Raw genomic sequence first — 16,948 nt, forward strand, 5'->3', positions numbered from 1 at the left:
GGAAGCAGCAGCATTTCTACTTGTATCCTTGTTTTTCAGAGGTTAGGTTAATAAACTCTTTGTCTGAGTCCTCCTATCCTAATCTTTAAGCTCCACATTTTTCAGGCAGATAGAATTGTTTACAGCTTCTTTTTAGCAGAGTACAAATCTCTTGCTCTGATACCCTTCACAGAAAACAATTACTCCCAACAGTGAATTTTTACAGTTCATTGTCAGAAAAATATGACCAAAGTGTGAGGTCAGCTGTGGCATAAACAGGCCCTATACAGATAAAGAGCAATAGAAAATGTCCATCTGCTGAACCTGCCATTCCAATCACACCCAATTCAGACATTGCCTCAAGCAGAGGTCACATCATGTAACTCTTAACAGAGAGAAATCAGTGAAAGGGAGCTTTCTCTCTGCAAAACACATTCAGCACTGAAGATAGAGCAAGGCAGCACGAAGATCAGGTCTGAAAGCAAAAGCAGTCAGATTGGCCTGAAAAGCTAGGCAATTGACCTCTGAATTAGTAAAAAATATTGAAAGACATGAAGAGTGATGTAAAATATGTAAAATCCAGGGTTTTTTCAATGTTTTTTTTCTGCATACCTTCTGACTGCATATGGAAGTATCTCAAACTGTTTTATACAGCCTAGATCCCACCATTACGCCTGCAGACTCAAACCCAAAATATGGCAGAGTGAACAGCATTTGCCTACCTGGCCAAATCAGCTCCAAAACACTTGCTGAATTCTTTGTTAGGGCATATATGTTTTATATATAGGGCTTTTTTTATATATATGTCCTAACACCAGCATCACACAGAGCTGCTGTATCACTGTAGCACTTTCTTCATTCCTCATTATAGTAGTCTCTTTTCACTGTCCTCTGCCATCTAACCTGTGTTCATCCTTGCCATTATTTCTTCAGACCTCTTAATTGCCATGAAATGAAAAGCTGAGCACGGAGATAACAATTCAAGAACCGTCTGGACACAATCCTGTGCCATGCGCTCTGTGATAACCCTGCTTGAGCAGGGAGGTGGCACCAGATGACCCTTTTGGTCCCTAACCCTAACCCAACCTCAGCCATTCTGTGATTCTTTGACTTAAAGAATGAGAGGATACATATCTGATATCTAATAGAAAAAGAAAATAGAGGAGTCAAGAAGTTTTACTGGTGAATCCATCTCCAAGTGTTATGCAAACAACCATTCAACTAAAAGTTGGGTAAATAATAAAGGTTTTTTACCCTCTGAAGAGCACAGTCACTTGATTATTTATTGATTAGCTTCTAAGTGCCTGCTGTAGAACAATTTATAGTATTTAAAGACATTAAATATTCAATATTAAACAAAAAAATATTAGAAAAGTGGGGTTTTCTAAAGGTCATTAAACTTGGAAGTTAAACACTTAAAGAAAATGTGACCACAAGGACCAGTTCCTGAGGCACTTGCCCATTTGATGGGTTTAGACTAAATTAAAACTAAGGACCCTTGGCTTTGGTTTTTTGTTGTTTAAATTATTCACATTTTTTATTCTTTTTAAAATAAACGTAGCATTTTTCCCCTCCATCAGTTAAGGCAGAAATAAAATTATGAAGAGAAGCCACATTTATTAATACCAGTTCTACAAATAATCAGTATGTAATGTAAATCTTCCCTGGACTGAATACACTGGTACCATTCACGTTTGTAGGGGTCCCAGGATCACGTCTATCCTATAAGCTAACTTCTATGAGAGTTTTAATTACAATCATACTTTTCTTCCCCACTGAAATGTAAAATATTTGATATTTATTTATACTTATGAAAAAAGGAAAATAGTATAAACAAAGACAAGCGGTACTAGTATTTGGTAAAATCTCTTATATTCTTAGAAGAGTTTGATCTTCTTAGCAAATAAGAGTATTATTAAACACAAACTAACATTTTGTGATCAAATCCGCCTGTTTACCCTGAAGCTTTGCTAAATTTCCGTTAATCAAAACAACTTAAATTGAATCTTAATTATATTTCTATAGATTGAATGGGAGAACACATTGGCATTCTGATACCACAGTTCCTTGGGGCATTTCTCTGATTTCAGGCTGGCTTTTTAGCCTGATCCAGGAACACATCTACACTTAAAAAAATCTAGGATCAGAGCAGTTTATCTATTGCCATAAAGCTCTGATCTTTATTTTCTTTCATTAAATGTAACAATTAAAAAATTTGGCTTGTAGTCCCAAACAAGCACAGAGGAAGGAATGGCTGAATAATCACAGCAGTAATTACTGCAACCATCAGTTGCATGAAGCCATTTTCACCCTTCACTCTCTCTTCTGTTTGTAATCATCCAACAATATTGATTGGTTTTCCAAAATTACTAACACACTTCTTATTTACTGATTCATAATCCAATATATAGGCTGTTACTCAAGATCTAGGAATCCACTAGTCTCACAAAACCTTTAGGATATAAGGGAATACTGCTTTTGTTTTACTGAGTGAAGTTTGAATTATAAAAGAGAAATTACTTGTTCAAGGTGAATCTCATGGGCTGTTTTAATTGAGAATATAGTGCAAGTCAGATCTTTAAATACATCTGGCCAGTTATATAGTGAGATTTGTGGACAGAAATACGCAAAAGCCATTCCTTTCTGCCCCTCATCGGGACAGAGCCAATCCCTGATGCAGGAGAAGATACCACATCTAATTGTCTGGAGGGATAACTATTAATGTTCTTTGAATGATAAAAAGTAGCGCAGTAATTGTCATCAATATCCAGAACAAATCCAAATAAATCTGTAAGCACCTTGTGACTGAAGCTGGTTGGTCTGTAGGTGGCATTCCATAGTGCAGTCTCTACCTAGAGAGACACTGTAGAAGCATGTCCAAGTGACCACGTATCAATAGCCTCCGACCTTCTCTACCCCATCCTACTCCCCTTTCTCCTTCTTCTGCAAAGTCTAAAACTTCAGCAAGGTATTTATGAAAGCTACAGTTTGTGAAGGGTTTTGTGAAAACAAGAAATGTCAGGTTGCAACTGGTTCCCAACACCCAGCTCCTCTGAGCTTGTGTGCACTGCCCAGCAAAACAACAAGTAAATGCTGTCCACCCATCATTAAAGCAATTTTGCTAAATGAATGAACCCACTGATGATGAGACAATGCCTCCTCCATTGCATCTTTTTCATGCTGGTGCATTTGAAAGGGGCAAACGGGTATTGGCTACATCCACATTAACTTTTCCCTGCTGCTGCACATAAAAAAAGGTTTCCCTATACTATTCATTACAATTTCAATTCCAAAAAGAGAGGAGATTGGCGACTACAAGAAGACAGATTTCATGCCCACCTGCTGCACTGTTCTCAGGCACACTTGCTTCATACAGGCTGTGGCTGAATGAGATCAACTCCTCTTGCTCTTCTGTAAAGATAATGACCACAGCTGTGGCTGTTCGAGGTGTGATGCCTTGATCTGAAGCTGTCACTAGCAGCTGGGTACTGAAGTTCTTGGAAGCCAAGGGCTCCCGAAGAATGATGTCACCTGTCTTCACATCGACCTGAAATACAGTTTCTGCCATCATCAAATTAAAAACAACAGCTCCATTTGATCCCAGATCCACATCCTCTGCTCTCACAGTGGCAACTGTCTCATTCACAGCAGTTTCAGCAGGCACAAAGACCCTGATCGGATTCTGCAAAAAGACAGGATTGTTGTCATTGACATCATTAACATGCACCACAACACTGACAGTGGTGCTCCTCGGAAAATGGGGGCTGCAGTCACTTGCCACAGCCCTAAAAGTGTACTGGGACTTGGTCTCCCTGTCCAGTGCCTTTGTAGTAACAATGGATCCTGTGGCACTATTGATGGCAAATGCTCCATAGGTGTCATCAATAAGGGAGTACATAACTTCACCATTCAGGCCAGCGTCTTCATCAGAAGCAGACAGGTCCAGGATGGCTGAGCCTTCCTCCAGGTCTTCTGTCACAGAGATTTGATACTGGGTCTTCGCAAACAAGGGGCTGTGATCATTTTCATCCAAGACTGTTAGATAGAGCTGTGCAGTGGAGCTTCTCGAGGGACTGCCTAGGTCATGGCACTCAATTACAAGAGTGAAATTGCTGATGTCTTCTCTGTCTAAGCTACGAGTGACCAGCAGCTTGCCCGATGTGTTATTTAGTGTGAAGTATTCTCCAACATTTCCACCTTTCAAACACATAAAAAAAGAAATTATCACTAACAACTACTTTTAAAAAAGAACCCCTTGTGAATGCTCTATACTAATTGCAATAACAAGGTCCAATGCTCATACAGCTGGTGAGCTCATGTGCCTTTCACATATTATATTTCTCATACAAATTAAAACCTGTATTTCATTTAAATCAGTGAGAGGCAATGATAGCAAATGCAGAAAGTCATAACAATTTACAGACGGGCCTTTTGGCCAGCTGCATATCTTTTTTTCCCAAACCAGACTACCTTATAAAAGGTCATGCGTCTAGGCTGCTCCATGAAGTGACCTCTTCCCAACCTTAGTTACAAATTCCACAAATCTATGAAGCATTGCTGACAATTGTAATTGCTTGCTCCTAATTCTCTTCTACAAACCTATCTCTTGGAATTCAAGAGCTGGGCAAGGTCACGATTCGGGAGCACTGGGAATAAATATGAAGCAGTCAACTGAAAAGTCAGCAATTTTAGTAACAGTGAATGGCTTACATACTTTATAACATGCAAAAAGACCAAAGGTAACGAAATTAAATGTCATAGAGATCACAACATCAAAACCAAGGAAAAAAAGGAATTCATAACTGATTCTTCAAAGAAAAATGTGTTGGTTTTTACCACAGTAGCTCTCTGCCTACATTTGAGCTATTGCTGAGAGCCACAAACCAAAGTAAGCACAGCAAACTTAGCAAACTAAGCACAGCAAAGTATCCAAAGATACTACAGGAGGCTTTGAACAGCTGTGGAGCTTACATTGGCATAGTGGACTCAGGGAGAGTTTGGCAAGATGGAAGCCAAGTATGACATTATTAATTGCTGGGTGAAAGAAGCTCTCACAAAATAAAATTTAATAAATAGCATTAAATAAATAAATTTAAATTAATTCTTGGGTATATTTTCAAGGGAATATTTACATTCAGACTTCTACAACTATAACAAAAAGGACAAAAATTATGCCTTCATGATTAATGCCTCGTTCCAGCATTTGGTATTTTTTTTTGTTTCACTGTTCTGCACTATTTCAAATCCAGAACGCAGAATGAAAGTATGCCTGGGTAGTGCTTATGAGTGTTGACAAAAGGGTGAAAGATCTCTCTTTTCTTTTCCACTAAAAAAGAAGCATGGGAACTCAGGAGGCCTGGTAAAGTCAAGACTAGCCTAAAACTTGGATGCTGCTGTTTAAATATTTCCCTGATTTATACTAACAAAATGATGGAATATAACTTACCAGTTATTTTGTATCTTAGAGCTCCATTATTGCCAGCATCCATATCTACAGCCCGGATAATGTAAACAACAGAAAGCTGTTGGTTCTCTGGAATAAATATCTCAGAGGGAGGAAGAAGAAATGTGGGAGAGTGATCATTTTCATCCAGCACTGTGCAGATTACTGTCACTGTGCTTGACAGCAACGGAGTTCCACTGTCCCGAACCAAAACTAAGATCAATAAAAAGAAAGCAATTTTCATTCAGTGGTTGTAACAATAGATGTTCTTTAATAATATCAGAGTAGAAGAGTTATTTGTGCTATGCAAAAAAGCATATGCTCTTCTGTACTGGAAAATCCTACCACATGCATTGAATTCAGAAGGCATGAAAAAAAGTAATGCTGATAGTAACACCTCACTCACTCTCACTTCCCACTCTAGAGGCATTCACAGATATTTCACACTGCTACCTTTAATACTGAAAACCTCCTGGGTTTCCCTGTCCAATGATGCAGCTGTTACGAGCTCTCCACTGTCCAAGTTCATCTTGAATTTCTCATAACCAGCTCCTGGTAAGATTTCATACTGAAGCAAGGAATTCAGCCCTTTAAAACAGAATAGAAACCTTAGTAAAATACGGCAACTCTCCTCACATTCAGGTATACTTATTTCTCTCTTTCTTTCCCCTCAAGATTCTTCTGAATGACAATTCTATACAGTTCCTGATCAGACCTACCAGTTGCATATAGTGCAGGGATATTAGCCTTCCCATCTTCCTCTAGGGAATAGGTTAAAACTTTTAAACGTTTTAGAAACCTTTCTTTCAAAGTTGCCCACCTTAGTGAACAGGAAATGAGACTCAACATTCTTACCTATTATGGTTGTAAGATAATTCATTTCATATTTCTTTTCATTTCAATATCCTCCCAAGGAAAGTATAATGTCATCTCCATCACACCTATATTATTGCCTTTAATTAGTTTAATCCTACGTTATACCTGAAGGATTTGACTATTGTACCCTAATTTTTTTTCTTTTTTGCAATTTTCTTACATTCCAATCAACCGTTCTGTGTTTTTCCCACACAGAATTAGTGCTTGAGTAGGGCAGGGACAGTTGGTACACCTGAAAAATTACATGACACTTCTAGTCATTTGAAAACACTGCCTGCCTGTTCTCATCTGCTCCAGTCAAGCACAAGACAATCTGCACTGGAGCTGATGGAGAAATACAATGTGAGAGAAGAAACAGAGTCTACAGGTTTTAACATACTCGACTTCATTTACTTTTGAATAGCTTTGTTAGGTGGCTGACAGTGCTACTGAAATTTGATTAAGAGAATGCATTAACACCTAAACTAAGGCAAGGGAGGGAGGTATACAATACACAGCAGGAGGAAAAATGACTTACAGAAATCCTTTCAGCTTTACAGAAGAAGGAAGAAAAATCACATCAGTGAGGACAAGTCAAGGTAAATGTCTTCAAAGTCTCAGGTTACTAAAATATATTTACCTGATCTGCCCATATCAGATAACATTCAACTAAAATTTAAAAGCTATTCACAGTTCTGCTTGTATTTATCTATCCTTTATCACCAATATGCTACAGATGAAAAAACAGAGACACAAAGCTGCAAGTCTGATAATATTAGCTTCTTGCCTCCTGCAATTGAGCTGCTTCAACCCAGTTCCTTCTCCAACAGATTCCACAATGGACACTATTCACAACCAGGGCTGAAAAAACATGGGTGCCATCCAAGCTGACTGTTCACACAATGCTGAAGTCAAAACTTTTAACCCTTAAAAAACACAGATATGTGACATCTTGATTACATTTATTTACCAAAGATTTACTGACTCCTTTCCCATATCCAACTGCTAGGAGTGTAAAGTAGCATTAGGAAAAAGCTGCACACCCTGCCCAGGAGAGGAGCATGATGACTCTACATGTGAACACAGCACAGCACAGCAGCTAGCACATTTGCACTCAATCCAACCTGCTGGTTAATTATTCAGTAGCACTGGTCACACTTTAGGAGATGAAATTGCAAACTGAAATAAAAAATGTCCCCCCTGCCCCAAATCCAGATTCAAGATCCAGATTTCATCTTTATAGGACTTTACAATAATGTCTAATGGATGGCAGTAAGCCCTGTCTCATAACTCAAAGTCAATGGTTTCTATTAACCTTTTAAGATTTTTTTCCTAAGGCTCCAGACATAAATATTGAACCACAGAGGTGCACATCAGATTAAAAGGAGACCTTGCCAAATGCTAGTTTGGTTTGCTAGTTTAGTCTTCTGCAAAGACCTACCTCAAGAAAAAACCCTGACCTATCTTAAATATGCTGCTGGTATCTTTGCTTTGTCATGTGTATTTTTCCAACATGCATATTTTCAAATGTTATTATCTTTTGCACTTCCATTTCCTGATGTTGAGCGTTCAGATGTCAGCTGGGTAGGGATAAGGGCATGGCAGGATCCCTAAAGGCTCCCAAATTAAGGCAACATAGAAATGCAGTAAGTGCAGGTGTTGTAATGTCCAGGGGGGAGGTAGCTGAACAAAAGTTTTCAGGGATATTCATGTGAAAGAAAACCATTCCAAAGTCAGAAGTTTTACTTGTGATTTCCTCAAAAAAAGACCCTCTTCCAGTCACAGAGAATGAAGAAGAAAGGAAAAGAAAAAAAGTTGATAATGACTGGTTCCTCCCAGTGGTCACTCAGGGAACATACAAAGAGAACAAAAAAGTGTGATGGGAGAAAGTTCTCCACTGAGACTATGCAAATATTAATGGGATGTGAACTGCAATTCAGAGTATGGAAAAACAAAAAAAAGGGACACCATGACAGGAGTCATTTTATTCCAAAACTGTGTTCCAAAAATGTAAGAAAATTGAGTAGCATTATATTTATATGACTCCTATACAAATCAAATTTTCTTACATTAGGAACATCACTTCAATATTAATTCGAAACAATAGTATGACACACCCACGACATGGGGCCAAATCATGCAAATGTAAGAAAAAGACCCAACAGAAGGACTGTGGTTACTGGAAAATGTACTTCAAAAAACTAGCAGGAAGGAACAATCAGCCACAACAGTGCTCCAGCCCAAAGTGTCTGCACAGGCAGGCACACACTGTGCCACCCAGTACACTTGGAATGCCCTTCCTCTCCACACTGCCAAGCCACCCTGACTCCCTCCCACTAGCTGCTCTGGAAAGCTCCTTTCTGCTGTATTTCCCACAAGATGTGAAGAAAATATAAGGGATGGAGAAGGAGGGAGAAGAATTCAAGTAAATTCTCAGTTGCCTCCTTTATCTTAGAACCTTTCTTCAAGTATCACCTTTTTTGTGATCCACAAAAGAAAGAAAATATTTGAAGAGTGAGATACAGAGGCAGACTACAGTACAGCTCAGCTGTTTTGGAGATCATAATAGACAGGGATACCTACACATTCCTAATTTCTAAATATTTTACATACTTGTGGGTAAATGCCTTTTTTATATAATACCTCTACTGAGCCCACATCAGCCTTTTGTAATCAATATGTATTCTACATTAAAATTACCAATCTTACTGAATGCATAAGATTATTTTGCTAACAAGTTCCATTATTTGTTTTTAAGATAGCACAATCTGACACAATTCTAAAGAAAGTACAGAAAGTGAACCCACAGTAAAAATTAGGTCATTCACAGAGCTGAGACTACCTTTGGGCCAAAGATGGCAGTATTGTAATATTTAACTCTCTTTCCAGATTTTATTATTTATCAAATAGACCTTGTATAAGTGCTCCAGCACACGGACTAACTAACATCATATGCTGTGCATTTTAGACAGTTCAAAAGAGCAGGTAGTTGAAGAACTGGAGGGAATTTTTTGTTGCTTAGCAGACTCTCTCAAGTTTAGTCCTTACATGTGATTCACTGAGGAGATGAACCATCCCCACATCTTATTTCTCCATTCTGTGTACTTTTGAAATGTATTGCATTAACACTCTATAGCATGTAAAAAGGCTCTTTAAAACCCGGAGCAGCTTCCACTATCCCTTCACAGCTCAAGCAGCTTGAAAATCTTGGATGACAGTGCCCCTCTCTGGTCAGAAAAGATAAGCGCACATTTGCAGGCTCTGTTACAAAACCAGGACTCTAGACTAACTGCTTTAAAACTATCCAAAATATTCAGATATTAACTTTGAGTTGAATATTGTTTGCTGATTTATAACCAGAGAACATTGTCTTTCTTCATGTGAAATCTACAATATGCTGTGTCACACAAGAACACATTTTACATTTAATATATCCATCAGAGCTGAAGCTACCCAAAAGTGCAAGTCAGAATAGCTCCAAGCTCTAACTGAAGATTGAGAGTCTGAACCAAAACTCATATTTGGAAACTCAAAAGACATACATTACCTTGGGAAAAGCACAGCAGCTGTACACACAAGGCATCAAGATTCGATTGGTCTGTAAATTATGAGCAGGAGGACACAAATTACCTGCATCTCGGTCCACAGCCTCCACTCTTATGACAAACTCCCCTGGATCTCGGTTTTCAGGAACTGCAGTCTCATAAAGTTGCTTCAGGAATCCCGGGGCCTCATCATTCACATCAAGAACAATGATGGTTAGAACTTGTGTGGCAGAGAGAGCTGGGCTGCCATCATCAAGAGCCATGACTGTCAAACTGTAGCGCTCCTGAACCTCGCGGTCTAGAAACTGGGCTGTAGTTAAGAGTCCTAGTTTAAAGAAGAAAAGGTTTTTAAAAAGTATCCTGCTCCAGGTTAGGATCCTAGCTGTTCCAGCACTCACAGCTCCAATGTAGCATCACTATGCCACTACTGCAAGGCTTCTGGACTTGCAGTCATTCATTACCTTTGATTCCCTCTACAGTGCTAATTGGCCCAGAAATACTGCCTTTGATATCCAGGGAAATTGGGATTCATGGAAAATTCAATAAGTTCAGAGATTGCTTTTTATTTAACTTTGGGCTTAACTTCTAAACTATATTTAACTTAAATATTTGTCTTCTTTTGCACATAAGTTATGCAGTTAGGAGCTCCACAAACCAGTGCAAGCTGCATCACCTAATAGATTCAAAATCAGAATGAGAACCAGAAAATACTACAAAAATTAAAGTGATATTAGCATTTGTGAGAGCATAGTATAATAGTTAGAAAGCAGAGAATTACAGAGAGCTGAAGAATGAAATTCATCAGCACTTTGAGCCTCCACTGAATATATTCCATCCACAGTATAATGCAGACTCTCTGATCTTAACTTTGCCTTTCTGCATGTGCATATATCGTAACGTACATGTGTGCACATGCTTTAAGTATGCATCATGCCAAAATCAGAATGAAGTATTTCACTGCTGCATTTTCTTCCCACCTTCCTCAATACACCATTGGAAGATGCCCCAGTACACCTACACAAGACAGTAACAGTGTTATGCCAAAATTTTTGAGCTGAGTCTCACAGTGCTTGACAACTGTGCTCTGCACTGCTCTGCTCAAGGCAATTACCCCTGAGGACAATAAGTCACCCAGGCAGAGTGGCACACTAATGTGGTATTTCACCATTGTATGGTATGCACTCCCAAATGTTACTGTGAGAATCACAACACAAGGAACCCCAGAGAAGAGAAGTCATGTACCTGTGATTTTATCCAGTACAAATGCTTTGTTTTCATTGCCTGAAAGAATGTGATAAGTAACCTGTCCATTTGTTCCCTCATCAGGATCCTTTGCAACTATGTGGTGTACAAGGAAGCCCACCTCCACATCCTCCATGACATAGGAAAGAGGTGAAGACGTAAAACTGGGACTGTTGTCATTGATATCTAAAATAACAATTTTGACAGCCAGGGAATCCAGCCGACGATCAGTCAGGTTTATTGCCTGATCTTCTGCAAACACCGTCAAGATCACAGAACGAGTAATCTCCCTGTCCAGTGGAGAAGCTGTGGTCAAGGTGCCATACAAAGGGTGAATAAGAAATGGATTTTCACCTGTGTTACTTATTTCTAAGGAATACTCTATTTTGCTGTTCAGAAAACTGCCATCTCCATCCTTTGCATTGAATGTGTAAACTAGAGTGCCAACAGGTACATTTTCTTCTATGCCAATCACTACAAAGTCATCTTGAAAATGTGGGGAATGATCATTTTTATCTTCCACATCAATACTTAGGAAGACTGTGCTATTTTGTGGAGGATTATTATAATCCTTTATAATAACTTGCAAAAGAAAGTGTGAATCTGTTTCATAGTCGAGCTCCTTGGAAAGATAAAGGTCTCCTGTTAAGCTGTCTACTTCAAAATGAACATTATCATCTTTAGCAATACTGAAATGCAGTTTCCTGTTAAGTGCTAGATGGTTACTCAATGCCTTCAGAGAATCCAACACTTGTGCAGGTTTAAAATTTTCAGGTACGACAAAGTGCTTGAAGTTCTGAAAGAAGCCAGATCTCCCGTTGGGAAGTGGGATCACCTGCAAGCAAAACACAAGGATTGCAATATTTTCCCACTGTTATTATTAATATTGTAATGTGTAGTGGGCTGACCCTGGCTGGATGCCAGGTACCAGCAAAGCTGCTTTTTCACTCCTCTCTGCCACTGGACAGGGGACAGGAAACATAATGAAAGTTCATGAGCTGAGCTAAGGACCAGGAGAGGTCACTCAGCAAATACCATCACAGCCAAAACAGACTAGAAATAGAGATATTAACTAAACTTATTGCTAACAAAATCAGAGCAGGATGAGAAGTACAATAAGAGCTTAAAATATATACCTTCTCTCCATCCCTCCCTCCTCCTCCAGGGGTGCAGGGAGACAGGGAATGGGGTTTACAATCAGTTCATCACCCGGTGTTTCTCCCGTTGCTCAGGGAGAGGAGTCCTTTAACTCTCTTTAATTGTAGGAACAGCATTTGCCTTGCCCGGACTGAAGCTACAAGCTATCCAAAATTAACCATCTTTAGGGTGACTTGAAAATAGCAGCCTCAATAACATTCAGCCTCTGACAGAGGAGTGCACAGTCGGCCTGGACAAAGCAGCTCCACTGTGGCTCAATGAACAGCAGGTGGCTGGCTATGGAATGAGCACATGCTGCATTTCACACTCCCATGAGGAGCCTGCCCCATATAAATCACCACAAAGAAATAAGATATCCTTATACAAAGTTCTAGAGACAGAATTTAGAAAAGAGAGCAACTTAGTGAAGGGAACAAATCTACTCTCTTCCCACTTTCAGTCCCACTTGATATTTTTCTCTCTGCCTACCTGGATATTTTCCTCCTATTTCCCAGTGTTTCCAATGCTGTCCTAAAGCACAAGCATCATCTATTTGCAAGATGATCCCGAATGCTGCTGTGCATTCTTAACAAATCAAAATGATGTGCCCTCTCATTTCCTCCCTCAACAGAAAAACAGCTAAAGAAAATTACCATGAGACAAGGTGCTTACAATTTTGACCTTCTTCCTTTTTTCTGTCTATTTCCCAACCTTCTTCCAATTTTTTTTTTCTTCAAAGAAACTAAGCATTTAACATAATTGCTCTATCTGCACAAGGTAAATAAGTACCTGGATGTAAACAGCAGCATGGCCTTGAAGCGAAGGCATCCCCTGGTCCTTGGCTATCACCATCATTCTGTAGTCAGATCTCTCAGCATGTGACAGAGGCCGGGTTGTTCTTAACTCTCCACTGACAGCATCAATCTGGAAGTATCCTATATCCTCTTCTGTGGGGTAAAAATGGACATGTGTTATTGAAAATCAGTAACAGCTTGCCTCCATAGTACTGAACATTGTAATGAACAGTGAAAAAGAGCAGGACCCAGAGGATAGGAACTTGCAGCGCTCATTTGGATCTCTCTGGCTTTTTTGGTTCACCTCCTCTTCCTTCATTGAGTACTTACTTATTATAAACCACTTAATGTGGATTTAGAAAAATATGGAGAGAAACTCCATAGAGTACTAAAGCAACTGCCCAGTTTTGTACCAACTTTACTCACGCCAGCGGTGTGTGCATCAGGAGCGTGACAGACAGCCCAGGCCTGGTCCTCCTATTTCTAATCTTGCCAGACAGGGCCAGAGAAAGAATTAAGTCTTAGTCTCCAAAACTGGCATGAAGGGTAAAGTATTTCCTGTGACTCACAGATTACAGGGCCAGCAAAGAGCACTGTTGACCCCTATGATACGCCGTGACTGCAGCCATGCCACCTGCCCTCCCTGTGCTCTGTACCAGCAGCCAGATGGGGATAGCCACAATCTTACAGCAAGCTGTTGCAGAGCAACATGTGAATATTGGAAATTATGCTCATATCTTTCACCGAGGACTGGTGACACTCTAATAATAAGTGGCTTTTAATTAAAGTTATTACTTGCAGCCACATCATTTATTTGAGAGTTGCAAAGAATAATTTTACCACAGATTAATAAATAGCTCTTCTTGACTTAGAATTAGAGAATCATTTAAGTTGAAGAAAAGATCCTTAAGATGATCAAGTGGAACCTTTAACCCAATACTGCCAAATTCCCAAAACCAAGTCCCTAAGTACCTACATGTATTTTAAATACCTTTGGGGATGATGACTCCACTACCTCCCTAGGAAGCCTGCTCCAATGCTTGGCAAACAATTAAGTAAAGAAATTTTTCCAATCTAAACCTCCCTTGGGAAAAGAGACTGATACATAGCTCCCCCATGTTCAAGAAATAGAATACAAATTACTTTCAAATTTTAGTGGGAAATATCTACTACTCTGTATACATAACCAGAAACTGAGAAAATCACAATTGTTGTAAGTACTTCTCTCTTAGAATACTATCCAAACAGCTTTCTGTTATGTGAATTTTCAGTAAGGTGCGCTAGCAGGTTAAATAAAGTCCTGCAGCATAACAGCCACTACTACGTAAGCAACTGTGGAAAAATAAATTCAGTGCAGATGTAGCACACAAAACACACATAGCTATAGTTCCATAGACACCTAAGTGAGCATGAAGCTGTTTACGTTCTCCAAATCTGCACACTCAAATTAGTTAACTGCACATATAGATGTTCACTTTTGTATCCAATTATATCATCTGCAACTGTAAAATATTTGCACCTGTAACATTTGAAGAAAAAAAAACATTTAGCAAACAAATTGGAAAACTGGGTTTTCACAACCAATAAATAGGAGTTTTTTCAACATTGTTCTGCTATTTTTGCATGAATATAGCTTTCTAATTCTCCATCAGTCCCTTCCGAGTTGAGTCTTGCTGTCTGGAACGTTACCACGGAAATTGCCAACAAAAGGAAACAATATATAAAGACAATTATATTGAATGAGACAGTCTTGCATTTTTCATTTTTCATGGTAGTTTCAAAATATTAATGCTATATCACTCTTTTCATAAATAGCTTTTGGTTTACTTTCCTGGTGTAGGTCCCAACAAGATGTCTACAGTCATAGATCTGCTACTTTGCTCCATACAATGTTTAATGACACAAAATCCCAGCTAGGCAAAAGTCATAGGACATATGAGAAACAGAACACAATGTGAATTGCATGCATATATTTTCAGTATTTTGCTAAAACTTGGAGTTACACTAAAAATCAGATATTGCATGAAATAGTTTTGTGCATATTTTGGTGGTAAAAAGTCTGAAAATATTGGAAAGAGACACTGTACAGAAGAAAAACCCCTTGGGACTTCCATTTTTTAAGTGTTTCATGTTTTCATTTTTTAATCTGATTACACATTATAAAGACAGTCAAAACTGAAATGCCTCATGTCTGGTTTTTTTGGTATTTTTGTCAATATATTTTTAAAATACTTTTATTTAATATTCCAAGTGTAGCCATTTGATTGAAATTCAGAAAAAACTTTTACACTGGGAAAAAAGTTTAACACCTACACAGCATGTCAGTCATTGGTCTAAAAGCTCATGCTTGCTGCACTTCCACAAATATTTCCTTAGCTCTCATCTCCATAAGTTACCTGAATTAGACAACTGCTGCTTATATCGAACACTCTAAATATGTCCTTTTGCATCTGAGGGGAAAATGAAGGAAGTATATGAGAAATGGATAAGAAATAAGGAAAGTGGAAAGAGCAGATGAAGCATGGAACAGAAGAAAATTGACTCTCTCAAAAACTAGACTCCAATGGCTCCAGCCTCTTCTTGAGCTTGCAAAAGTAACCTGCCAATAAATATATATATTTTTACAATTAAATTTTTCAACTCTGCCTTGTCCAACTGTTGGCCAGACTTTCATTTACATGAGGTTCTCCAAAACTCAGACACTCTTTCAGCTCTGTGGTCTCAAAGATGTTCAGAGAAATTGTAGTTTAGAACCAATAAGAAAAAACCAATGGTGCCCTGAGAAATACCAAGCAATGCATTGGTCTGAATTTTGGCTGGCTGAACATTCAGGCCTTACAGAAACTGGCATTTAGGCAAAATGGCCCAGAAAGCAGACAGAAAATAACACTAAAGATTTCTCAGAGATTAGTGACCTCAGCACACAGTCATAGTTAGCTATATGTATTTTTGAACAACTATTTCTTTCCTAGGCGTTAAAATACTTAGTGCCCGGACCATGTCCTTCTCCTTTGAGATCATGGACAAGTTGTTTCCTTTAATGGAAAAGAGGAGGGCAAGGCCATGGCGCCCAAAGAACCTGAACATGATGAGGGCTTGTGCAGAAATGCAGCCCTCTGCAAGTCTGTGAATGCTCCCTGCACGCTGCTTGCAAGTCATTCTGGAGAACAAGGACTTCTTCACAGACACGTAGACAGCACTTGCCAATTTGTGCATGTTAGCAGTGTAACTAGGCCTCTCTTGGCACTTGTGTAGTCAAGGGCTAATGTTGCATTCACATAATTGCTCCAAATATAACTGTAAAAGCCTCTGTCAATGCTAGACTCAACACACAAGGCAGTAGTTCCAGATGCCCTATAAACACACACTAATTTCTGTTATAAATGCTATACTATATCCTATTGATAGTCATAAAGAAGACCAGGCAACTAACTTTCTGACTGCCAGCATCACTAAGGAATAAAGAATACACACAGCTGGGATTAACTCCAAGTTAGTGATAACACAGAAGTGGAAGAAGGGTCATATGACCATCCACTTTGACGTATATACATTTTTAAAGCATGGTTTGCTTTGATTTTCTAGGAAGAGGAAGGGGCATTTTGAAGGAAACACTTCCCTCTAACCTAAAATTTAACTGGTGCATAAACCTCATAGTTCTTTTACAGATTTGCTCTCATGTATTTTGTTGGCATTTATCATTAACATTTCTACATAGCTCAATATATATTGCTCCTATCTTGAAATTTCTTTAAGATCTCAAGAACACTAAAAGTTACCCAGCAACATGTACAAGCTTAACAGCTGACACTGACACTCGCAGCTCTCCATGTTGCGTCAGCCCCATGACTGAAGAAGAGAGCACTGATCTGCATGGAGTTCTCTAATTAATCTGCTGTCTCTCTGTTTAACAAACATGGCTGTAAATCAGATCATGTTTCTTCTTCGTATTT

At 38.9% G+C, this 16,948-nt stretch overlaps 1 protein-coding gene across 1 annotated transcript in view; it reads right to left on the reverse strand.

Annotated features, from left to right (window-relative positions):
- The window catches only part of DCHS2 (dachsous cadherin-related 2), a 104,778-nt gene that overhangs the window by 18,586 nt on the left and 69,244 nt on the right, over nucleotides 1-16,948 (reverse strand). The window contains exons 8-13 of the mRNA XM_059471223.1: nucleotides 12,991-13,148; nucleotides 11,065-11,899; nucleotides 9,908-10,147; nucleotides 5,876-6,010; nucleotides 5,426-5,635; nucleotides 3,319-4,176 (exon numbers count right to left, since the gene is read on the reverse strand). Coding sequence (XP_059327206.1) covers nucleotides 3,319-4,176; nucleotides 5,426-5,635; nucleotides 5,876-6,010; nucleotides 9,908-10,147; nucleotides 11,065-11,899; nucleotides 12,991-13,148 — 2,436 coding nt within the window. The remainder of the gene's footprint in view (nucleotides 1-3,318; nucleotides 4,177-5,425; nucleotides 5,636-5,875; nucleotides 6,011-9,907; nucleotides 10,148-11,064; nucleotides 11,900-12,990; nucleotides 13,149-16,948) is intronic.

Source organism: Ammospiza nelsoni, chromosome 4, assembly GCF_027579445.1.
Source record: "Ammospiza nelsoni isolate bAmmNel1 chromosome 4, bAmmNel1.pri, whole genome shotgun sequence".
NCBI classification, from domain to species: Eukaryota; Metazoa; Chordata; class Aves; order Passeriformes; family Passerellidae; genus Ammospiza; species Ammospiza nelsoni.